At 36.8% G+C, this 24,515-nt stretch overlaps 2 protein-coding genes across 3 annotated transcripts in view; both read left to right on the top strand.

Annotated features, from left to right (window-relative positions):
* Nucleotides 1-9,248, top strand: part of LOC112559486 (rho GTPase-activating protein 5-like) — a 32,432-nt gene extending 23,184 nt beyond the window's left edge. The window contains exons 26-31 of the mRNA XM_025230781.1: nucleotides 425-544; nucleotides 874-1,036; nucleotides 1,460-1,537; nucleotides 3,862-3,993; nucleotides 5,383-5,488; nucleotides 6,028-9,248. Of these exons, the coding sequence (XP_025086566.1) occupies nucleotides 425-544; nucleotides 874-1,036; nucleotides 1,460-1,537; nucleotides 3,862-3,993; nucleotides 5,383-5,488; nucleotides 6,028-6,217 (789 nt within the window). The 3' untranslated portion in view covers nucleotides 6,218-9,248. The remainder of the gene's footprint in view (nucleotides 1-424; nucleotides 545-873; nucleotides 1,037-1,459; nucleotides 1,538-3,861; nucleotides 3,994-5,382; nucleotides 5,489-6,027) is intronic.
* A 3,596-nt stretch (nucleotides 9,249-12,844) lies between these two features.
* Nucleotides 12,845-24,250, top strand: LOC112560127 (protein YIPF3-like). 2 transcript variants are annotated; one of them, XM_025231715.1, is made up of 12 exons: nucleotides 12,845-13,118; nucleotides 13,411-13,542; nucleotides 14,897-14,999; nucleotides 17,901-17,974; nucleotides 18,435-18,541; nucleotides 18,993-19,038; nucleotides 19,269-19,358; nucleotides 19,538-19,669; nucleotides 19,951-20,073; nucleotides 20,427-20,550; nucleotides 21,450-21,542; nucleotides 21,944-24,250. In XM_025231715.1, the coding sequence occupies exons 2-12, from the start codon at nucleotides 13,519-13,521 to the stop codon at nucleotides 21,979-21,981; spliced, it is 954 nt and encodes a 317-aa protein (XP_025087500.1). In that variant the 5' UTR covers nucleotides 12,845-13,118; nucleotides 13,411-13,518; the 3' UTR covers nucleotides 21,982-24,250. The 2 variants fall into 2 exon arrangements, with proteins under 2 accessions (XP_025087500.1, XP_025087499.1); XM_025231714.1 differs by having other exon boundaries at nucleotides 12,859-13,118; nucleotides 19,266-19,358.
* Nucleotides 24,251-24,515: the final 265 nt, after the last annotated feature.

Genomic DNA, 24,515 nt, shown 5'->3' with positions numbered 1-24,515 from the left:
GGAGTGAAAATAGATAACAAAAATGATAGGACCAGTGCTAACAATCTTCAAACCAAAAAAAATTCTGGAAAATTAAAAAACGGCGTGCTTTATGAAACACTGTTTAGTACCTACAGCTGACATACTATGCACGTCTTCTTATTTTAATTTCATAGTTACTTTAGTCATTTAGAACTCCATTTATTTCAGTTTTGGTGTGTATTATGTCTCTGAGCAACATCATCATCTGTTTGTTTTTTTTTTATCTTCTATCTTTTTGGTTTCAGGTTTAGCTTAGCTAATCAAATGTGTGTGGTTTAGCTTGTGAGATTATGTTTGAACTGTAAAGAGTGAAATGAGAGTGCCCTTCCTCTGCAGGTGTTTTACTTCATTTTAACATCACCTGCATACAGATTTGTTAATTTTTTGCTTTTTCTCCCTTCAGGCCCCAGAGAGTGATTCAAATGATAACAGTCGCTGGAGTGATAGGTTCCGCAGCTTTAGAACTTTGAAAGAGCCAGGAAAGCAGAGGAAAAAGGAAGAAAGAAAAAGACTGAAGGAAGAAGTAGGTGACCTTGTCTTGCACATTTGATATTCAGCTCTGCAAAATTATATTATTGTGATATAAATGTAAACTTTTTAAAAAATATAAAAGTCATGCGTATTCACTGATTAATAGCAAAAATATCATTGAGGTGATGCATCTCTCATATGAACTTGCATTGATCAAAATAGAGAAAACCTGAGGTTAGAAACATCACGTGCAGATAAAGAAAATGAAATAAAGATTTTAAGAATCAACCTGAATGTTCAAATAAATTTGGTAGCAGAATGTTTTGTGATCATTTGATAAAGTTTTATCAGATGGTTTTAATGATTGTGTAATATGTTAAGGGAAAGAAATCACGGGAAACTCAAAAGTCCAAATGGAAGAAAAAAGATGGCAAGACGCCAGTTCCGGCCCAAAAATGCTGCTTAGAAGACTTTCTTTCCTCTCTCTCCAATCCTTTAGTCCCTTTGTTTGTGGAAAAATGTGTCAACTATATAGAAGCTGAAGGTAATGGAATTTAAAGATATAAAGTCAAGTTTAAGATGTCTTTAAATTTAATTCATTGTACAAAATTTTGCTTTATATAATAGCACCAAAGGAGAATAAATTTTGCATTCACCATTGAAAGATGGGTGAAGTTGGAAAATTAAATGTTATTTAGGGAACAGCGCCCAACAATACCTTGAAAAATGCTGTTTAATTCTTTAATGTCTCTTGAATGAAGACAGTGTAGAAAAACTTTTATGATATTCAGTGGTCTTCACTTTTGCTACTTATTACTAGATGTGCAATACTTTATGCTTTTGCAAGTCATGAATTCATTTATTTCATTTTTCAAGTTTCACTTTTTTAAACGGATCTTAGAAACTGAGATACCTTCCATACACCTTTACATTTATAAATGTAATCAATGATGTTTGTGCAACTCAGGTATGAATACAGAAGGGATTTATCGTATCCCAGGCAACCGTGGCCAGGGTGAGCTTTTCATCAATAAATTTAAAGAAGGTAAGTGAATAAAATGATACAATGAACAAACTGTAAAATATAATTTCATGACTTTTTACTGGTTGTTATTTATGGTTCTTTTACATATTGTTAAGGGTGATTTGGTGGCACAGTAGTTGAGTGTCTGTCTCTAAGATTCATAGGTTGCGTTCTCTGGCACACAATAATTTTATCTCAGTATGGCATCTGATTTTGGATAGACAAACCATATAGGTTTAGCCTGTAACTTTGTCAATGACCTGTGCATCATGGAGCATACATATCCTGGACTGCTAGCAGTCTTTAGAGACCAATGCTTAGCTTCTCATAAAGAGGTAAGGGTAAGTAAGGTTTCAGTAAATTCTTTGAAATCCAACATTTGGAATCACAAAGTTAAGGATTGACCATGCCAAAACTTTAAATGTCATCAGTGTATTTACTATAAATTTTTCATATCCATCTGCCTTAGAGCCAATAAGCAGAAAATAATAGTAATAATGTTGAATTTGTATAGAGCTTTTTTCCCACCATTGTAGGCAGCTCACAGCGCAACCTAAAAAGAAAAAAAAAAAAGAAAAACACACAAACATAATAAGAACGGGAAAATACAATTGTAGATGGGCTTAGGTGCCCTCTGAAATGGTAATGTGACCTCGACTACTGTCATTATTCAGATGGTTTTTTTTGTGGAACAATCCTACGCACAGCTTGAACCTTGCAATGTTTTGAGGAATAGGAAAATCTCATCAGGCCTTGTACTGGCATAGGCAAAAATCGGAAGTGTTGTACCATTGTTGACAGATATAGAATAATTCCATTCTGTAAAGTATCTCACCCAAACAGATGTGCCGACCCATAGAGAAGGAAATGATCATCACAGTTTGCCGTCCTCTCTTATGAAACGTTCAGGTCTGAATCTATCAGGGTCACCCCAGAACTCTGGAGCTCTCAACATAGAATCCAGGTTGGGGATGATTTAAAGTGCCTTTAGGGATTGTGTATCCACCAAACTCCATGTCGTGTTCAGGAGGCATGTGGCAAACTTAGTGGCGCAGTGTTGACGTAGCAAAGAATGTCCATTATGACAGCCTCCACGTAAACTAAGTGGGGTCTGTCTTGTATGCTGGGTGCTCGCTCTGTTCCAGTAACTTTGTGGATCTCCTTGTCACACTTCCCCTGCACGTCAGGGTGGTGAAGGAATAAACCTGAACTCCATCAGATTATTTTAGAGCCCCTATCCATGTCGCCTACAAAGTTGTCATAGACTACCTTAAGGACTACCTAGCATCTTTAAAATATACTGTATAATCTCACACTTGTGGTAAAATTGTTTAAATTTGAACAAATCCAAATTCCTATTTACTGTTGATGTCAGGTGATCCTGACTGCCTGCTGCGATGATGTATTTCTCTGATGTAGGTGCCAATAAAGTCGTCCACTATGCTTTCCTGAAATCAAAAGGTTTAATAAACTCATTTAGCACAAGCCACATGTAGTCCACAAGGCGTTGCAACTTAAGCAAATACAGCAAACAATAAAATTTGAAACTGTACACCTTTGTCGCCATGGGAGCCCACTTCCTCTTTATGTTGATTATGAAACTGGAAGCTGATCACAAAAGTTTGATTCTGATAGTTAAAGGAAAAATATTATCTATCAGCTGCCCATTCTATATATACAGTCCCTGATTGATTTGATGGAATAGTTGAAACTGTTTCAGTTTGTTTTTTGAGGCAGGAGGGAGTCATTGCAGTTTTCCTTAATATTAGGTTGCTATTTTCAGTTGATACTAATCACTCACTTTACATATTTCTGGGGCCAGTTGCACAGTTTTATAAAAACATGTGTAACTAGCAACTGAAGTTTGTCTGTATGCTTGTTTTGAAGCAGAACTGACCTTTCAGTAAAATACATAGTGTTAAGATTGTTGGGGAAAAACTTACCTGGGAGATGCATATCATAAACATAAACATTAAATTGTATTACAGGTGAAAAGATCACACTAGATTTCAAAAGATTATTATTTTATTCCAAGTATACTTGTTAAACTCTGTAGCCCCACACTTGTGACATATGCACTTAAATTTATGTGCATGAACACACATATGCTCTTGTTTTTATTTTTCATCTTTACAGGTAAGTGAGCAGCCTTTACAAAAGTTACACAGTGCAAAGTTTACTTTTGATATGCCTTTTTTTTTTTTTAAAACTTACTTGCTCTAAAATTATTTATTAGTCATACCTGAGATTACTTATAATTGGCTGCTCTTGAGTTCATTGTTTCTTAACTTATTTAAATGTTATTCTTCTGATGTTAAAACATTGTTACTGCAATCATTTTTCAGATCCCAATGTAGACATTGCAGCACTTGAAATTCCTGTGAATGCTGTAGCAACAGTCCTGAAAAGTTTCTTCAACGATCTTACAGAGCCTCTTGTGCCTACTTTTCTTCATGATGAGCTGATAGAGGCAGCAGGTAGCTAAAGCCTTTCCAAACTAAGGAGTTGTGATATCATAGCCTTAACTTTTGGAGAAAAAAAGCATTGGCTTTGCTGTGATTCTTAGTACTGATAAAGAGAATGATCTGATGCCTCTGCTGAACATCTTTTTATTCTGAGCATATTTTGGGTGTGCATGTTCTGTTTTATTTTGATTTCACACACTCATGATATTCTTTTGAACTGGCTTTCTTGGCTGGTGTGCATAAAGCAATTTAAATATGTACTTTAGGTTAAGTTTGCGGACTTAATCGTAAGCAAAGAAAATTGGAGTGCATAAGACAGCTGAAATCCATGAAATACAAAATTTCTTGCTTAACTTCAAGACTTCTAATGACCAGGTATAAGCCATTGCCTAGCTGATTCAGACAACTTAAAAATTTTTAGACTACTTCAACTGAAGAGTGGAAAATGGCGAGACATAAAGCTAATGTTTAGAAGATGTTTGAGGAGAATATTTATATCTTTGGATGGGCTGAATTTGACAGAAAGGGTTAGCATTCCATCCCTATTAACGTAACATTAATGCAGAAGCATTCAGTCATTGTGCACACTGTTCAGCTATGTTTTAATTTTTACAACTATATCGAAGGGACAATCAGATAGGCAATCGGGTATCTGTGCCTGGGTTTTCAGTTACAGCAGTCTAAGTGTTGTGTGGCAAGACTGATGCACAACTACATAATGTAATTGCCTTGCAAACTCATCCCTTTTATCACTTTATTGTTTTCCGATTGTACTAAGAACATAATCCATTGCTTATCTTCATTTCTGAGGCTTCCTCCTGTTGGTGCCTTTGTGGTCATGCATAATGACCCTGTTAAATTGGAACACTTCTGACCTCACTCCCATCTGCTTGCCATGAGGATTAAGTTTTTCTTGCCAATCCATGTGTTGGAGATAGCAGCAATTACCTGCAGTCAAATAGCTGCTGTGATCCTGTCACAGATATCTGTCATGGAGCTGCCATCCTTGTAGAGGGTAGCTCCTGAGTACTTAAACCTGCTTACCCCTTTGAGCTGTACTCTGTTCATGTAGATCTCTGCTTGGCCATTGCCAGTTACCATGACTTAACTCTTGTCAGTGCTGGTCTCATTCCATATTCGTTTGAACTGTCAGTCTGTTGGTAAGATCTTGATATGTTTGTCAAGTTAAGTAAGAAATTTAGGTTCCTTCATACACACCTTCCCTGGGCAGTACATTCTTATTACTATAAAAATATTTCTTGTATGCTGGTATTTAAAATCATTGGCTTAACTAGCACCATGCAAGTCATGTGGTGTTAAATATAATCTGATTAGGAAATAGTGGGTGGGGGGAAATCTTGTCAGGACACTTCACATATTTACTTTTGTTGTTCTTAACAGGCATGCCAGATAAAAGCAGTCGCCTCCTAATGCTTCGTGGTGTAGTTAAAAAATTGCCTGAACAAAACCTTGAGGTTCTGAAGTTTCTTATTTGTCATCTTTACAGGTAAGTGAGCAGTCTTTACAGTGTGAAGAAGTTTTCTTTTGATATACATGTACCTCTTTCTTTTAACTGTTACTTTTGAATAGGGGTTTTTAATGGGAAGGTCTAGAACCATTGTCATAAGCAATTCATGAAATAGTTTAGTTAGTTTAGTCCTTGTTACTCCTCAAGGAGCATAGGGCCACAGCAACACCTTGCCAGCGGACCCGGTTTTGGGCAACCCCCTTCACTTGGGCCCATCTGGTTCAGACGTCCTTTCCTCTCATTCTACTGTTCATACAGGAAATAAATCACCATGAAATATCACAAGACTGCACAGCAACAAGAATATCCTACTATTATCCAGTGTTACTAAAAAAAGAATTGCTGTCTGACTAAACGTACATTGAAGCTCATATTTTCCACTTCACTTTCTGTAGAAAATGCATATTAAGACTAAGCATTTGTAAGTTTGAGGTAATATGACATCTTTGATGAAAGGCTGAGCATTTTAAAAAATTATTTTGTTCCTGAAATTATTTACTTTTTGTCTTTTAATAAAGAGTCTCAGAGCGGCATGCAGAAAATAACATGGATGCCAAGAATCTCTCACGATGCTGGTGGCCAACAATACTGCGGATGGAGTTTTCTTCCTATGAATCAATGCTTCGCAACTCTTCCTATCCTGAAGACATAGTCCTCTCACTTATAGAACAATGCAGTTTTTTCTTTCTAGGTGGTGATGAAGTCTAACTTGAGTCGTCGTTTTTTGTGAAGAGTTGTCTGTCCTTTGCAACGATTTGTGAAAAGGGGAAATTTGCTTCCCTCAGTAAATTAAAGGTATTCTCCTACTTTTTGGAAGGAATATCTTTTTAATTGTGAGTTTAATAGTGTGTGTACAGAAATATGCTTGTAATGTTCAAGGGACTGTGCATTCACGAGTGAAGCGTGATTTTACATTTCATAATACAGGGTTGGTGATCACCAATTCGTACAATTTGTCTCATGTGTTTGCATGAAACTTCTGTCAATCTGTGGATGAAAAATGATGCTTAACTCTCAATAATTTGGAAGATAGAGATCTTCTAACAGTTTTACAGTGTAAGGTGCTTATGATTTTGTCATTTGTAAGATTAACAGCACTTAACTGTGGTTCAGATGATAACAGAGTGAAAGTTAGTATGTCAGATGAGAGAGAGAGAGAAAGATTAAAGAGTGGTTCACATGGGTGATTCTCTGCAGACTGCAAGGTACATGAGTAAGCAAAGTGTTTGTAAGAGAGTGACAAGGTCATATGAATACATATACACACGTGCTTGTTTTGTATACCAGCAAAGGTATAGACTGTGTTACTGGTGAATAAAAGACATACAGGAGATGCATGATCATTATACTATTCTTACGAGAGGGTTGATGAATGCATGTGTCACACTACAAGAAGGACAGTATTTCAGCATGGTAGCTCTGGAGTTACAAATTTGATATTAAGTTGTTTATAAGCCTTGTCAAATGTCTTCATTGTATAAACCTGTTTTGTCATTTGTGATGAGAATTTCATTTATATTGTAGTTAATATAAAAGGGACATTAACGCTTACTTAGCACTACTTGTGCTGATTTTTTTAAGACCCTCATTTAGCCTTGACAGCCTTGATGTGACCAGACTGGCTATTTTTTTTTTTTTTTTTTTTTTGCTGTCCATACAGAATGTCTTTTTAAGGATGACCATTCCGCTCAAAATGGTCTTTGTATGCTTGGGTGTGTGTACATTTGTCTGAAGGTGTGTATGAACGTGTGTACTTGTGTGTTCACAGAAAAGTTTTTAAAAGTTCTTTTGAATTCAACAGTCCTGGCATTAGTTTAACTAGTCTTTTGGTTAAAAGAAGAAGGAAACTTAGAGGGAAATAAAAAGAAAATCTCCCAATCTTAAGAACAAGTTTCTTTATGGTATCTCGTGTTCAGTGTCTATTTTGTTACTATTGACTCTGCCTAGAAAGCTCAGATTATGAGTTGCTACTAGCCAAAAAAAAAAAAATCCTATTCTTAAACCTATAAAAAAATATTAACATTTTAAAAAACATTAAGTCTTGATAAAATATATGGGATAAGACTGCCAGGTACCTTAAACTTGAATAGAGACTTTTACCACATAATAAGCAAAAGATAAGTATAACAGAGGGATGGCACATGTCCTTGTTCACTCTTTCACTCATGTCTCACCTGCCAAGATATATAGTAAATGCATGCACACATGTACTATCATATTTGCTCTCACACTGTTCTCATTATCTTATTTACAAACATAATAAAAAGACGTAGGTATTGTCTAATTCACACTCTCCTCTCCTTCCGTGTTTCTTTAAAGAAAATACTGCAAATTTACGAGAAAGATGAGGGGTGATAAAAATTGTACGTCCTCAGACTTTCTAAACCAATCTTCTGGTGACTTTCACATTGTCATGGTGTAAACAAATCAAAATAAAATCTAGAAAACTTGAAGCTATTATTAGTGTCAATACAATTTGATAGAATTTTAACAGCTAAGGCTAACTACAGTAAGTACATTGTTATGTTGTTAAAATTCCATTGTGTATTAGATTTTGTACATGTGTTCACGAAAGAATCTTTTTTACAAGCATACTTTAAATGATATTCTTGAAAAACAATAATGACAAGCAACCACATTATACACCAAAAAGATTTCTGCTGCTGGATACACAATTTTTAAATTGCCAACACTTTTGAGCACAAAGTTTCAACACTGAAGGGAGCAATTTTCAACACTAAGTGCACATAGGATAGTGTCTTGAATAATAAATTAAATGCAATAATTTTGTCATAAATGGAAATAAGACTTCAATTCTAGCATTTAAAACCTTGAAAGTTTTTTTTTTTTAATTTACTGGGCCTGAAGATCAAGGCCACTAGGATTAGCATATGCATGTTCTGTTTATGTCAAATGTTAAGTTTTAAATATTTTTAGAAAATTAGGCCAAGCCAGAGTTCCAATATTTAATATCAGTGTTAGTTTACTGTCAAACACATACACATGTTTTTGCAAGTTGGGTAATCAATTTTGAACACACAAAGTTGTTATTCTCTAGAATTTCAATTATTATTTTTGAATGAAGTACCAAATAATTAGGCTAAACTATTAACATTAAAAAAATTCACAGCAGAAAGCAACAGCTAGTTGAGAATCTGATGTGTATTTGGCTAGTTATTGAAAGGCTAAACATTTTTTTGTCATCATTTGGGCTTGTATCACATACTGACATACTTGTATCACATAATACCTGTACAGTTTTGTAATATAAAATTCCTCCCTTTTTGTGAAAATTGCTAAACAGCAGACTGTCTTGATCACTTTTGGTGCATATTGAGATGCTTCTGTCATTATTATGACTATTACTCTTTAGCCAGTTTGGCTATTAAAATAAATTGGGGCTAGCTGGGATCTTTTATTGCCAATTTCTCACCCTGTGATGACTTGCTGTATGGACAGTATACATTTATGTTTTCACTGATATTTACTTGCTTTCTATGGCTTACCGGTCCATGTTTGCTGAATGGCAAAGAACCAGGCTTATTTCACCATGTAGATGACCCTTCACCAACCCCGAAACTCCCTCTCATGCAGATACACATCAGTAACTTGAGGAAATTCAAAGTTGTTTTTTTTTTAAATTCTAGGTTGTATTTGCATTTGAGCTGAAAGTGTTACGTGAAGATGTTTGAAACTCATGTGAAAGTTTCCGATGCATTAAAAACATGTTCAAATTGTAGTTTTGGAGGTGTGACATTTATTTATAGTGATGAGTTTGTATCCCTGAGTAATACAACAATAACATTATGGAGGCGAGTTCGTAAGCATTTCTGTATTTTTTCAGATGTATAAGAATAACACCGATTACATTTTTAAAATAAGAGCAGAACAGGAATAATTATTTCTTTCTGTGACAGCACTTTGCCTGTCTGATAATAGGGCTGATGATACATATTGATTTACTATTAATGCAAAAGTATCATGGAAGAAATTCTTTGCAGTTTAGTCATACTGTACCAACAGCTTCGCATACATTCTTTTCATGCTGGATCTGCTTATCTTTTACATTTCTCTCCAATTCTTTTACTCTCCATACAAATAAACATTTATGTGGATACATAGTACTAGAAATGAATTGATGTAGAGATGATATATAGAGCAGTGGTTCTCAAAGTGTGGTCCGCGGACCACTAGTGGTCTGTGGGCATACGTCAGGTGGTCCGCGGCTGACAGTCGTCATGTGTCAACAAAGTGATGTTTAAAGTGATGCATTCCTCGCATTTACATTTTAATTACAAATAACGAGGTACATAGTTTTATGTCAATTTATTACTATACTACTGTCACAAAAGGACATTTAATTTTGAATTGTAATGAAACAAATGCGGCAATTTAAATTTGAAATTCATAGTAGAGAGTGATTTTTAGGCCTTGGTGGTCCGCCATATTTTTTACTGAAGTAAAGTGGTCCGCGGTCCGAAATACTTTGAGAACCACTGATATAGAGTACACTATTCAATGGATATAATAGAGGATGGTATGTGTAGATGAAATGCTGAGGAGCAGGATAAGACTGAAGTCAGATATCTCTCCTTGTAGGATGCCCCAGTGGGCCTGGCTTCTCATGCCAGGGGTGAACACCCAGCATCTCTCTGGCTGGGTGACTAAACTGGTCCCCCCCCTTCCTTTCTCTTATGCTATTCTTTTCCCTCTCTCACCAGCCCTACAGTTTTCCTAACCTCCCGGTTACACTATTTATCTTTCCTATCTTCTGCCTCCACCGGTCTTTCTCCTGTCTTCATTTTCCATAATGTCTTTCTTTTGCTGTATCTCTTCTCGGTGGCCTTCTTTAGGCCCTGTGTGTTTGCCATGCATGTCAGGGAGGATGGGATCCTGGTGGTTGAGGTCCCTAGTGGGTTGCAGCCAATTATACCAACACACCTCTTTTGCCTGAACTCTCCTATACAGGAGATTGGTGTGGTCCACATCAATCGGCTGGTCGTGTATTGTCCTAGCTTTGCTAGAAGGCTGTGGCTGGGGTCAATCTGGTTTTCCTTTCCAAAGGCCAGGCTATATTCCTTCTGTAGGTTAGTGGGACTCGAAGAAGCCTGGTGTCAGAAGATAAGCAAAGAGGTCATGCAGGTGTATAAATGGAAGCCAGTTCGGAGAGGTACTGAGGACCAGTGCCAGAAATGGTAAAGTCAAAAGTAGAAAGTTTGTAGGCTATACGGTCCATGACTGGCAGCCAGTGAAGAGAACAAATTATAGGCGATATATGTTCACATCTAGATGGTTTGCAGATGAGGTGAGCACCATTGTTCTGGATCCTTTGAAGTCTATCAAGAAGATGCATGGGAATTCCAGCTAAAAGAGAATTACAATAGTTCATCCTGGACAGCACAAAGCCACAGATATCGTATATTTTGTTTTTACAACTTTTTACAATGGATTAAGTTGCTTCGGCTTTACCATGAGATTGAAGCTTTTATGTTTTGTTAGATTCTTGTTTGCATCAGTGGCAACGAATGATCCTGATCCTACAAAGTTCAAGGTAAGCATTTCTGCAGACATGAGAAATATGCTGATGAAAAGTCTAACTCTGATCAAGAATAACACACAAGCTGTGGACAGAGGTAGAGAAAGGAATAGTTGAGTTGTTTACAGAGACTGAGGGAGAGAGGGATGACTCAAACATTTGTTTGGACAAGTAGCAGTTCAGTCTTATCATCATTTAGTTACAGTCTGGAGCATCCAGGACTTTACATCATTGATGAATTCCTGTCTCTGTGTGAGTAGTCCAGAGTTCAGTAAGTGAAGCTGACTGATAAAGTTGTGTATCATCAGAATAACTCAGTTGTGACATGACATGGAGTGACATGACATCAGACAGGGAAGATATATAACAATAAATATTGGACCAAATACAGATCTCTGGGGGACACCATATTTCAGGACAAGCATCTGAGTAAACACCATTCACACACACAGTCTGGGTTTGGTCCATGAGATAGGATCAAAACCTGGACAAAGCAACATCATGAATACCAAAAGACTGCTGAAGTTGGTGTAGAAGTATAGAATGATCTGCAGTATCCACAATGCAGCTGACAAGTCTAACAATGCCAGAAATAACACTTTGTCATTGTCAGCACTCAGGAGTATATCATTTACAACTTTTAGAAATGCAGACTCAGAAACCATTGCCTTTTCTATGCCAATGCTCACTGTTGTGTAGTGGTTGGCTCCTCAGAAGCAACTTCTACTCTAGGCTTCACTTCCTACTCTGCTGTTTCTATCTTCCTCCCTCTGCTCAGATCTCCTAACAAGACTTTGAGGGTCTTCTGACCTGACTGTTTTTTTTTGGGGGGACTTCAATGCACACCACCCCTTGGGGAGCAGGGCTTTGAATGACATAAGGGGAGAGTTGTTGGGATCTGTTTTTATGGAAAATGACCTCTGTATTTTAAATGATGACTCGAACACGTCCTTCTTTTGGCCATACAGCAGCACTGTATCAGCTGTTGATTAGTACATGGTCAGTCCAATATTATTATTGGTCTTTAATTGAACTGTATATGACGACCCGTGCAGCAGCGATCACTATCCTATAATTTTACAATTTTTAACTATTCTGGAGCAGAACAATAATTTCTATCATGACTAGTGGAGCCACGACCCATACTACCTGCTTACAAGAGCTAAGCAGGTCATTATTTTCAGGCTGAGGACAGGCCACAACCGTCTCAATCACCACCTTTACACCAAGCTCCGAATCGGCCAGACAGACCAGTGCCCGTGCCAGACAGGCAGTCAGACAACAGCACATCTACTGCAAGAATGTCCCATGCACGAAGAACTCAGGCACCGCATTTGGACTGATGAGACGCCAGTATTGAGGAAGCTACACGGCAGCCTGGAGGACCTGCGGCGCACAGCATCATTTGTGCAGGAGGCAGGCGTGTCCATTTGAGTGATCGACGAAGAAGAAGAACTAGTGGAGCCTAAAGCAGATTAGCCTGCTTTTCAGGCCCTCTGCATCACCCTCCTCTGTTCTAGTTCTAATTTAGATAACTGTAGTAATAATCAGAAATATCATATATTTTCTTTTTACAACTTTTTACAACGGATTAAGTTGCTTCGGCTTTACCATGAGGTTGAAGCTTTTATATTTTGTAAGATTCTTGTTTGAGGTTCCAGTTTACTCGTAGCTTTTTACACCCTCTTTTACCCAATTACCTATCATTTCGTTACTTTTGCTTCTTATATATATATAATGGCTTTTATCATGTACGTACGGACCATCTCCGGCCCCTTGTAATCGTGAATTACTTTCCCAGTATATATGTACACAATTCTATTGGCAATGATCTTTGTTTCATTCAGAAACGTAATATAGACTGCAAACATTAGGACAAATACACTATACGATCTAAATCACTTCTTAACTTATATAATTGTTTATTCCAGGTTGGGGAATATTCCGTCAACTTTTCATTTAAAGAAAAAGGAAAAAAAAAAAAATCCATTGATCAGGGTCGAGCCCCCTTCACAGCCCCGACACACCAGACCCCCTCTTCCCTCTCTCGTCAGGCCTGCTTTTATTTTATGTGTAAGATGCTTTTATTATATATTCTGGTTGTTTGTTCCTAAACATTTAATATATGATTACTTTTCTCTCACTGTGATATATATTTTGAAAAATGACAACTGCAAATATAAAGAAATCTAGTGCTAATAAAGATCCGTTAGAGTCGGGTATAACCGATTTTGAGCACATTACAATAATTATACAATCACAACAAAGTTTTCTATCAATATGCGTGGTATTATATTGTACGTTTACAATACGCAATCCAGTTTAGTTATTTTATCTTAACCAACATTTTTATGATTCTAGGAAGTATTTGAGAAGACATCGAGGTCCGTCAGCCGGAAGCTAGCAGTCTCGGTTAGCCGTTGTTATTGTGCGGAGAGGAGGACAAGCTCCACGTCCAACGTGTGTGATTAGAATGGCGAATCCGACATGGGTCAAGGTATAATTTGTTGCTTTGTTCCTCTTTGTATCTTGAATTTGAAGACATAAGCCGAAAATAAGAGTCCCAGAGATACTTTTGCTCACTAGCAGTAAGAAAGGAAAAACAAAGAAAGACTGGGAGGTAAACAAATTAAAACCCGATAAACTTTCATTCTATCGTGCATTTCTTTTACATGATTAGGGTACACTTTTACTTTTTTTATAATTTTTATTTTATATTTATTTTAAAAGAATAGCAGTAGAATTTACTTAGGACTATTTCTTGCTTACGTTGGAGAAGATTTTTTCACACGAAGCACTAAAATGACAGTATTGATGTAAGTGCACAATAACCGTCGGATTAATTACAGCTCGGGGTTAGGGACGATTATCTCACTTAACAGCTTTTAAATGCATTTTTGATATTAATACCTTTTGGGTTAAAAGAAGAAATATAATTATGGGTAAGTACAGGAAATGATCAAGGGCAGTTGAGTATTGACATAATGTGTGTTGCCTATAGCTGTAGGGTACTAAATCAATAATTACATGGTTGATACATTGATTTTAACGTCATTAACTGTTTAGAAGCTTTGATGTGTACTCTTGATACACAATGAAGTTGTTTTTATTGCAAACATCTTTTGTACTTTTTTTTGTGTGCATTTGTTTCAGAATTTGATAGTTTTTTTTTGAAAGTGTGCTTGGGTGGGGCAGCTGCTCAAATGGTCAACAGTTGTATCATTTACCTTTTATTCAAGTGTCCTGGACAGTATGAGCTGATTAAAGTTGTTTCAGGTTTATTTTTGTTGAATAATGAGCATATAAAATAATGCTATGTTGATGTACAGTGGTCATAATCTCCAGACATTACCAGCAAAGATTTGAGCAGTAGTGGTCTTTTGTGATAGTTGTTTATTTTAGAACAAGAATTGAGTTTGTCAGCAGAATAAGTGTATACTAAAAGCATGAAGTGTGGAAAGTAAGCAGTCCCAGTCTGAAGGTGTCCAGTATAATTGCCACACAGTCCTAGCAGCTTGTCACGAGTACAACAAGGATCGTGTGGCCTGGGTTAAGATACTGTTTTTTCTTAGTGTGTGGCACCTGGCTGGCTGCTAAAAAATGATGCCATTATTGAAATCATTTATAGATTTTTTTTTTAAAGGTATGATTATAGATAACAAAGATGGAAACAACACTGAATGATCCTGCTGATTATTTTATTGAAATAAAATATAGGAACTTAAGTATTGGTAAAGGTTATTACTTGAGCTGGTAAAATGATTTTTTTTAAAGAAATGGTGGTCTTTTATATCATTAGTAAAAATGTTGTGTACAACATCTTTGAAACTGAGGTGGGGCTTGTTTTGCAGGCAGGTGAAGTTCCTGCTAGTACAACTGTTACTTTAAAGCTAGAAGACATGGAAATGATTGATGACCATAAAGACTCTTGGGACTTCGAATATTCTGAATCAGGTAATACCTGTTTATTAGAGAATTCACTAATGTAGTTAATGCTAACACATTTTTTTTGGTATTTCCCTAAACAAATTGGATAATCATAAGATAAATTTATAGCCTTCTTGAAAGTTCTTAAATGTGTAGGAGTTTATGTTGAAATATTTTGATGAATGTGAGATACTTAAAGGACAATGAAAATAAATGAACACAGGAGTTGTATTATCTCATCCACTTGGGACTCTCATAAAAAAATATGAAAGTGGTTTGAGTTAACTGGAAACAAGGTAGTTTAGTTTTAGTTTATTCCTTGTTACTCCTCAAGGAGCATAGGGCTGCACCAGCACCTTACCAGCAGACCCAGTTTTGGGCAGCCCCTTCAGTTGGGCCCTTGCTCTCTACTGTTCTTTTCCAAGTTTTCTTTGGCTTCACAACTCTCCTCTTCCCCTGAGGGTTCCAGTCAAGTGCCTGCCTGGCAATGGTGTCAGCTGTTTGCTCAGGGTGTTAGACTGCTGTTAGAGATCTTTTCAGGCCATCTTATTCCTAGGCATATGCATGGGTTGGTAAATGTCTGGAGCTTGCTGTTGATGGTGTTTGTCACTCTCCAGGTTTCAGAACCATGCAGTAGGACAACTTACACATTGATGTTGAAGATGTGGGTCTTACTGCAGAAGGAAAAGGCTCAGGAGTTCTAATGGGGTGTAAGCTGTTAGAAGCATGCCTGGCCTTGTTGATGTGGCTTTTGATGTGATTGTCTGCTCCACCGTCCTTGTTAACAATGCTCCCCAGAAATGTGAAGCAGTCTGTTTCCATCCAGGATTTTCTGTCCTAGAAGTTGGATTGGGAGTTCCTGCTTGTTGTTGATTCTGTTTACTTCGGTCTTCTTTCTGTTGACCTTTAAGCCAGTCTTCTCTGCTTTATCTGTTAGCTTACTTAGTTTGGTTTGTGCATGCTGCTGCCAATGAGATAGGAGACTAATGTCATCTGCAAAGTCCACGTCCTCTAGCTGTTTAGTGAAAGTCAACTAGATACCAGTGTTGTCATGGGTCATCTTGCGCATAATCCAGTCTATGACCATCAGGAAGATTGTTGGTGATAATATGCAACCCTGTCATATGCCACACTTCATTACGAAAGGTGTAGCGAGTTTGCCGTTGTGGATAACTTGGCAGGATGAGTCTTCGTACAAGTCCTGGATAATGAGCTTAGGTGGAATGCCATAGTGGATGATGTCCCTGTCTAAACTGTCAAATGCCTTCTCAAAATCCACAAAAGTTATATAAAGGGAGGATTGTCACTCAATAGACTGATCAATGATGATACAGAGGGTGGCAATGTGATCAGTGCATGACCTATTCTGGCAAAACCCTTCTTGTTCTGGTGTCAGTCTCTTGTTTAGTGCCTTCTTCAGTCTCTCTAGTATTACCCTTGTCAGGACTTTGCTGGGAATGGACAGCAGCATGATCGCCCACCAATTGTTGAACTGGGAGAGGTCACCTTTCTTTGGTAACTTGACCAGGTGGCCTAGTTTCCAGTCTGTTGGTACTAGCTTTTGTTCCCAGATCTTGTGTAGGAGGGGCTGTAAAATTGTTGCTGTTGTTTCTGGGTCTGCCTTTAGTGCTTTTGGGGGTATGCCATCTGGGCCTGCTGCTTTGCCACTTTTTATGCTTTTGATAGCTTTGATAATTTCTGTCTTAGTGGGAGGTTGGTGTTGACGTGAAGTTGTTCAGTTGCTGGTGGTATGTCAGGTAAGGATGATGGATGGTCAATTCAGGATCTCTTTGAAGTGTTCCATCCAGCAGTCTCTTTGTCCTGCATCATTTGCTATGGTCTTGCTATCTTTGTCTTTCACTGGCTTGTTCGGGTTAATGCTGCTGCTGAGAATTTGTGTTATTTTGTATAGTCGCTTCATGTTTCCCTGTATAGCTGCTGTCTCTGCTACCTCTGTTAATTCATGGGTGAAGAGTCTCGTCCTGTCTGACAGACCTCTTCACTTGGCAGTGTGCTTCCTAGTATTCAGCTCTGAGATTTTCTTTTTCTTCATGGTCTTCACACTAGTTGAGCTTCTGTTGCAGTCCCTTTCTTGATTCAGTGTTTTCCCAGGTCTCTGGAGTCATCCATTTCTTGTGTTTTCTTTCCCTCTTCCCTAGAACTTCTGTATAAGTTGTCTTCCAAATGCCCATGAGTGTTGACCAGTGTTCTTTCACTGATTCTTCTGTTAGTCCTGAAAGGGCCTCATACTTATTCTTAATTTCACAGTGATAAATTTCCCTTGTCTCCTTGTACTTGAGGTACTGAGTATTAAACTTGTGGTGTGGTCTGCCTGCTGGATCAGTGAAGGACTTAAGCTTAATCTTGAAGACTGCCATTAGGAGCTGGTGGTCTGAAGTAACATCTACACCTCTTCTCACTCTAACGCCACGGTTCTCAAACGGTGGGGCGCGCCCCCCTGGGGGTGTGTGTGACATGCTTACAAGAGGGGCGCGAAGGTGGTCATTTTTTAAAAGTTTCTCATATCGGTATTAGCGAAATTAGCTTACATTGCTGGCTAAGGAGGGGCGCAGGGACGTACCTTTGTTCGTCAGGGGGACTTCACAAGTAAAAGGTTGAGAACCGCTGCTCTAACGTCCATTATATGGTCGATCTGGTTTTCCATCTGGCCATCAGGGGAAGTCCAGGTTGTCTTGTGTATATTTTTTGTGTGGGAATACGCTGCCACCTATGATGTGGTCACTGAAAGCGCAGGAAACAAGGTAACATTCCTTTAAATATGAAACATTCACATCTGTTTGACCCCCAAATGCTGTTATGCTCTGTAAACATGTTTTGCCACCAAGATTACAAATTGCTTGCTTTTTTGATTGATTTATAATTGAGATATTGGTTTTGGATATACCTGTATGTTGCAAATTTTTTCAGTGAATGGAAACCGCGATAACAATGTCTCTAAAGAAGATGTCCGACAGAGAATTGCTCCCAATGTAACAGAGATGGTGAGATCTACAGTACTGTAGCCACTGTATTATGATTGTGTAGATTAATTGGAAGATAAGCATTAGAGTCTTGGGCTGGACTCATGTTATTTAGAAAGATACTGTAGATATACATTAAAACATCTAAAGGTTGTGAGTCATTAATTAAAGTTGATTTGTTCTACATATGTTAGGTCATAACTTAATGTTTATGCACACACAGTAAACATCAAGAAACTAAATTCACTCTTTATCACATTTGCAATACTCTACCATTTTACATTGGAAAGATAGTGAAGCAGGAAAGTGTCAAGCAAGCTGATACAATCTTGAATGAGGAAAAAACTCACCATTTCTGGTTGGCTTTATAAATGGCATTAACTTCACACCATCATAAGAATAGTTCAGCTTTACCCTGCTTTTAAAATGAACAATTGATTTGTGTTGTACTGCATCATACAAAAGTATTTTGTCATGACAGATGTGGGAAATGGGTGCTCAGAGTGCTAAGAAGGCTTGGAGCATTTATGGCAACATCGACATCCTTCGTCCTTATTTTGATGTAGAACCCAAAGAAGTTCAGAAAAGGTATCATAATTTGTTTTAATAAGTTTCTTTTCTATCACAGCACTGACATGATTTGACTTAGTAGTAGGCTTTGACGTTGGACAGACAATGTTGGCTACTTTATGTGAGGACCAAACATACTGGACTGTATTTGAGAAGTAAGAGAAGAGCAAGAGAGTAGGGGTTGATTTTGAAAATCAGATTATATAATATATATATTTTTGGTAACAACATAGATGTTCTGTATTTTGTATGTAAAAAAAGTGAAGAGGAAAATTTGGTTGCTTTATTTAGGTTGAGGTGAATGACCCTCATTTTGGAAATTAAGTCAATTCCAGGCAAAGATTACTCCCTAAACTAAGGGACTAATAAAATTCTTTACAAATAGAATGGTACTTAAAACGCTTTAAACTTGAGTTTCGATTTATTTTGATCAAAAAACAGCTTATACAAAAATATATTTTCTTTAAAGATTGCTGTATTCATTGATACCACATTGGCCCACATCACAGCAGCAGGTATGTATTCCTGCCAGGAATATATAAGTCATAATACAGATATGGTATATGTATTAAGATATTAAATTTGTTTTCAAAATACTTGTACATTTTAATGATGTCAAGGCAGTCTTTTCATGATATTGAGTTTTTGATCAGACTTTGTTTATGATGTATTGTGCATCATAGTTGAGCAGACTTCTGACTTTGTCTAACAACTTTTTTACTATATTGTTTGGTTGCTTCAGAAGATTCCACGAGAACTGTATGGGCCAACAATGGTTGTGCTTACCATGATAGCACTTCTGCTTTATCAAATGAAATCAGCAGAACATAGAGTGGTAAGGACCACCTGAGTCTCTCTTAAAATTATCTGAATGTTGAAGAGCTTTTATTTTCTTGATTTGGAAAATCAGTTGGAAAGAAAAAAGATGCAAAGATAACCAAAACTGTAAACCAGTTGAAGGCATGTTTCTCATTCTGACAGGCTTTTTGTAAGTCTTTGTGTCACATTTTGCAGACTGATGGCACTCTCATGGGTTCAGCACTTGGTGTTTGCTTTGCATACTGGTTTGGAGCCTCTTGTTTGGTCTGGGTGCTGTCTTACGTCTTCTCTGTCAAAATCGTTTTGATACAAGTTATGAGTATGGTTGTAAGTATGAAGGTTTTTACTTCTCCCCTTTTCTACCTCTATCCCAAAGGAGTATGTCTGGTGCATCATTTCACAACATCTGCTTTGGGTACTTTCACATCATCTCATGGCAGTCTTACCATTTTATAGAAAAGAGAAATTGAAATATTGGTGTTTTAACCCTTTAACTATTTATGTTTTCTAACATTTGCTATGCATTACTTATAGTCTTATATATATATGTACTTGCCACTTTTACCTTATTTTTACCATATTGTATGCACTTTATGGTGTCTTTACAGGGCTATGGAATGTTTGGTCATTGTATTGTTCTTTTTCTTGGAACTTTGATCCACACTTCCCATGACCACGCGTTCTTCTACCTGCTATGGGTCATCTTTGGCGGCCTTGCCACCCTGAGAATGGTAAAGCTTTATTTTTTTCCTCTCCTTTAGTCAGGATTACATTAAATTTAACTTTGCCTGTTAGCAGTAAACATTTTCTGTTGAGAAAGCCATAAAAGTATTTTCATACTGTCACATGTTAAAAATATTAAGAAAATTAAACATTGTCTATTTCTTCTTCGTACTGTCCCAAATGACCTGACTGTATGGAGTTTTCCCTACTAGCTACCTCATTTCCAGCTATCAATCCATTGATACCAAAACCATTTCTTTAGCTTAATTAGAACACATGTTACATCTTTTTAAAAAATTTTTTCATGGTTTTATTCAGTGTTCTGGTTGAATGTGTTGCTGAATGGATTTATTTTTCCCAGGCAACTATTTTGATATCACGTACCAAGAGCAAGACAGATCGACTTGTGGTGATTGGATGTTTAAGCTTGCTGCACATGATGTTCCTTTTATACTTGCACTTTGCCTACCACAAGATTGTTGAAGGTTGGTTTAATTAAGCAGCACCTTTAAAACGTTATTAATGCTAGAATGGCAGAATGCTTCATCTAAGGCTATTGGCAGAGTTGAGGCTTGCAAACTTATTAAATACTTAAAGTAAAAAACTGTAAACATTTGACCTGTGGCCTTAAAAATGCAAGGAGACTAAATTTGGATTTGATCAATACATTATCATCTGCGAGACTGAGGATCTTGAAGAGTCAGACTTCATAGACATCTGCTGTTAAGTGCACATGGGGGTCAAGCATTTTGGCACCGCACATATTCTCATCCTAAAGAATACTTTTATTTTTGCTTTCTGTTGGGCAAACAGCATGCTTATGCAGTGTTGACAGCAATACTACAATACAAATACTACAGTTTTATAGGGATTGTTGAAATTTTGCAATATTTCAGTAAGCCACTGGTGTAAGATATTGATTCAAGTGTTGTTATCTCTGAAGATACTTTACAGATCATTTTAGAAGGTGGGAAATGAGATAGGGAAGACTCTGATGTTATATCACGCCATGCCATATCACATTTGAGTTATGCTGATGATACACACCTTTATTAGTCAGCTCAACTTACTGAACTACTGACATGTACACAGGAATACATAGATAACGTAAAGTCCTGGTTGCTCCAAAACAGACTGCAGCTGAATAAAAATAAAACTTAATTGCTGCTTACTTGTACAAAAAAAAGTTTGTCATCCTTCTCTGTCTATAAACAACCATACCTTTCTCTACCTCTGTATTTACTTTGTGTATGAGTGTTGTATGTGAATATGGGTACATGGTTGTTGACGATTTAGTCTATGTATGATTTATGTAAAGCGCTCTGAGCAAATTTTTGAAAGGCGCTATATAAATTCTCATTATTTGACCATTTGCCTGTTTTAGAGTTGTCTGACGCTTTTCAAGACAAGCTTGTTCCTTTGCCTTTGGAATCAGACTCCATCAGCAAACAGAGTGATACTGGGAATGTCGCAGAAGGTAATGTATGAGAAATTGCAAATACACACGTTTTATTCATTAGGGTCATACACTGCTTTGAAGATGCATAAAATTGTACTAGAACAGTAATTAAAGCATCACATTATCACTATGAGATGGAGCTTTCTGTAAGTCTTGAACGTGCACAATTTTTTAGTGTATATGTTCAGAAAATTGTAGGGGATGCAGTGCTTTTGCTAGTTTTACAAGATGTACAATCATATATTAACAGTCTTGTTCGAATGACTAGTAAGAAAACACATTAAATGTCTTTTAATTTGTTTGGTTAAATTGCTCATCTTAGTTTATTTGATACAGCTCTTTAACTATGTCTTTTGTGACCTTTCATTATTAGTATTATTATATTATTTTTTATTTTATGGAATTTTTTTTTTTTACAGGGACACCTTTGGATTCAGCACTACAAAATCCTGAATGAGAGTTTTCTTAAAGGCCAAACTTGAAGCTAATGGCTGGAAAGAATGGTTTGACCTCCAGGAGGGAGGTGAGGAGCACACATGGTACCAGCTACTCGAGTGGTCATTCTTTGCTGTTTGCTTCCATCTGACCCGATAAATGCCCTTACCTCCCTTACCGGGTCAAATCCGTTCTTTCCTTCTTGACGGTAAAAGTTCAGCCTTTAAGAGACTTTTATCTTTAAAACTTGGGGGCAGTGTTCTTTATAACAGCAAGTTGCTGAATGTTATGAGGTCAAAGGTTCACCCAGTCCTGATATGTGGCAGGCCCTCATGATTTATTATATTATTCTCAAACAGTCATCATCGACAGCTTAGCTGATTCTGACACTATCAGTTCATACTTAAGCTTATGGAAGCATTGTTAGTACTTGTTTGCTGATTTTTTTTTTTTGGAGGGATAACTCCAGCCGGTTTGGATCACATGGAGATGTCAGCATCACAATGTCTTGAACAAAAGTCATATGAACAATTTAATGATATTTATGAATGATTTTGCTACATTTTTAAAATAATAGAAATCTAGATCATTTTTGTATGAGGTGGTATTTGTGTCTCACAAATTTGATCTAGTGACAGTAGCAAAAATATCTGGTTGATTTCCTTGAACAAGTTGGTTTTTTCCCTCCTGTGGGGTGCATGACAAACTGGTCAGATGATGATAACATATTGATCTATGACTTTTAGGTATTAGGCATCAAAGCTATTTTTAACAGCCATTCATTAACAAAGTGAATACATTCAGACTGAAGAATTTTGGTACAGGGAAGTAACAACCAGAAAATAGAGTGCAGATCTGCTGTATACCATGCAGACATCCTGAAGTAGGTTGAAATAAAGCTAAACATTTCACATGATGACTTCTAAAAACTGATCTATTTTACCAGATCATATTGTACTGTCCTTGTTTACTTATTGAATGAGCGTTTGGTTCTTTCCTTGAAAGCTCAGTGACTACACTTCTGCATTTTGACTTGACCACATTATTGCAGCCATGCACAGAATCCCATAAACTAATTTTGCTTTGTGAATACAACAGTGAATGTCATTCTAGTTTCAGAATGAAAATTCCAGCTGTCTGGATGCTTCAATAAAATATGTAGCATAAACAATATTGTATGCTGGCCTCATAGGTGGTCAGGCTGGGAATCTGGTCTTTGGGTGGCACCTATCTGGCAAGTCTGGCTTGCTGGTTCAGTGGGTTACGTAAATATTATCATTAGCTGTAGGTATCACCTGTTGAGGGTAATAAGTGTGTGAATTATGGAAGTTCGCACTTTGATTATGAAAATTGTATTTAAGTGCTTGAATGAATGGACAATACTTTTGTGTGTGGAGTGAGAATGCATTACTTGAAATGGTTGACCTATAAAAAATAATGAATCGTTTTCAGTTGTTGCAACAACAACAAAAAATGCAGTTACATTGGACCCTGTTTACAAATTATGCCTTTTGTGTCTTTTTTATGATTGTCTTCTTCTCATATGAATCATTTTGGATTGCAGATACAATTCATAGCAAGGTGCATAAAAGACCTATAACCATAAGTAAAGGATTGTTTTGATATTTAACACAGAATTACCTAAGTTGTGGATAAAATGCAGCACTTTCAGTGATTAGAGTACAGCGAAACATTATGGTGATTTGTCAGTCTGCATCTTTGACATATTTGTTCACTTATTTTTAAACAAAGCACAGTGGCAAAAACTTATTGATTTTAAAAAGATAGAAAATAATGGCTTGTCAAATTCATAGAAAAAAGCAAAAAGGTCTTTATCAGTCATTGTCTCTTTCATTTTGAATGTCCAGCTTGTTAAAGCCTGGCAGCAAGAATGAAATATGTTCCTGTAAATCAAGTTTTTAAAGAATTCTTTACCCCTTTTGTTTGTTTACAACATCTGAACCATCAGCCGGGACAAAAGCAAAGCCTAATTAAGATGAACTTGTTCAAATGAATCTCGTTTTTGTTCCCTTTTGCCAAAGCATTTTTCCCCACTAAATATTTCTTGAATTGTATGAACATTACAAATTGCAAGCAAAAAACATTTTTAAACCTCCTTCATGGAATACTACAAGATACTGAATTATTACACGAGTGCCCATCCATTCTTAAGTGTCGAAGTCCTCGCTGGAATGTCATTTATTACTAACTTGCTCTTATAAATAATAATTTGAAAGATGTATTTTGTATTGTAGTAGATGTCTACCTGATTATACAGTTAATGCTGTGCAGTGTGTGGTCTTGTGTTATGATTAACATGATAAGAGCTACATTTCTTGCTGAGAGCATTTGTAGTGCAATGTGTTGTTTTGATTTTCAATTTTACTGCCTGTGAAATGCAGTGTTATAGTTAACACTATGCCAGAAATCATTGTCAGTATTTCTTTGAAACATAGTTATGTGATAGAATTTAACCAGAAATTTTAATCAAGATTTAGCAACTGCTAAATTAGAAGCATGACTATTGCATCTAATTCCCATTATCAAGCAGAACCT

The sequence above is a fragment of the Pomacea canaliculata genome, linkage group LG3 (assembly GCF_003073045.1).
Source record: "Pomacea canaliculata isolate SZHN2017 linkage group LG3, ASM307304v1, whole genome shotgun sequence".
NCBI lineage: Eukaryota > Metazoa > Mollusca > Gastropoda > Architaenioglossa > Ampullariidae > Pomacea > Pomacea canaliculata.
This window is presented reverse-complemented; position numbering and strand designations above follow the sequence as displayed.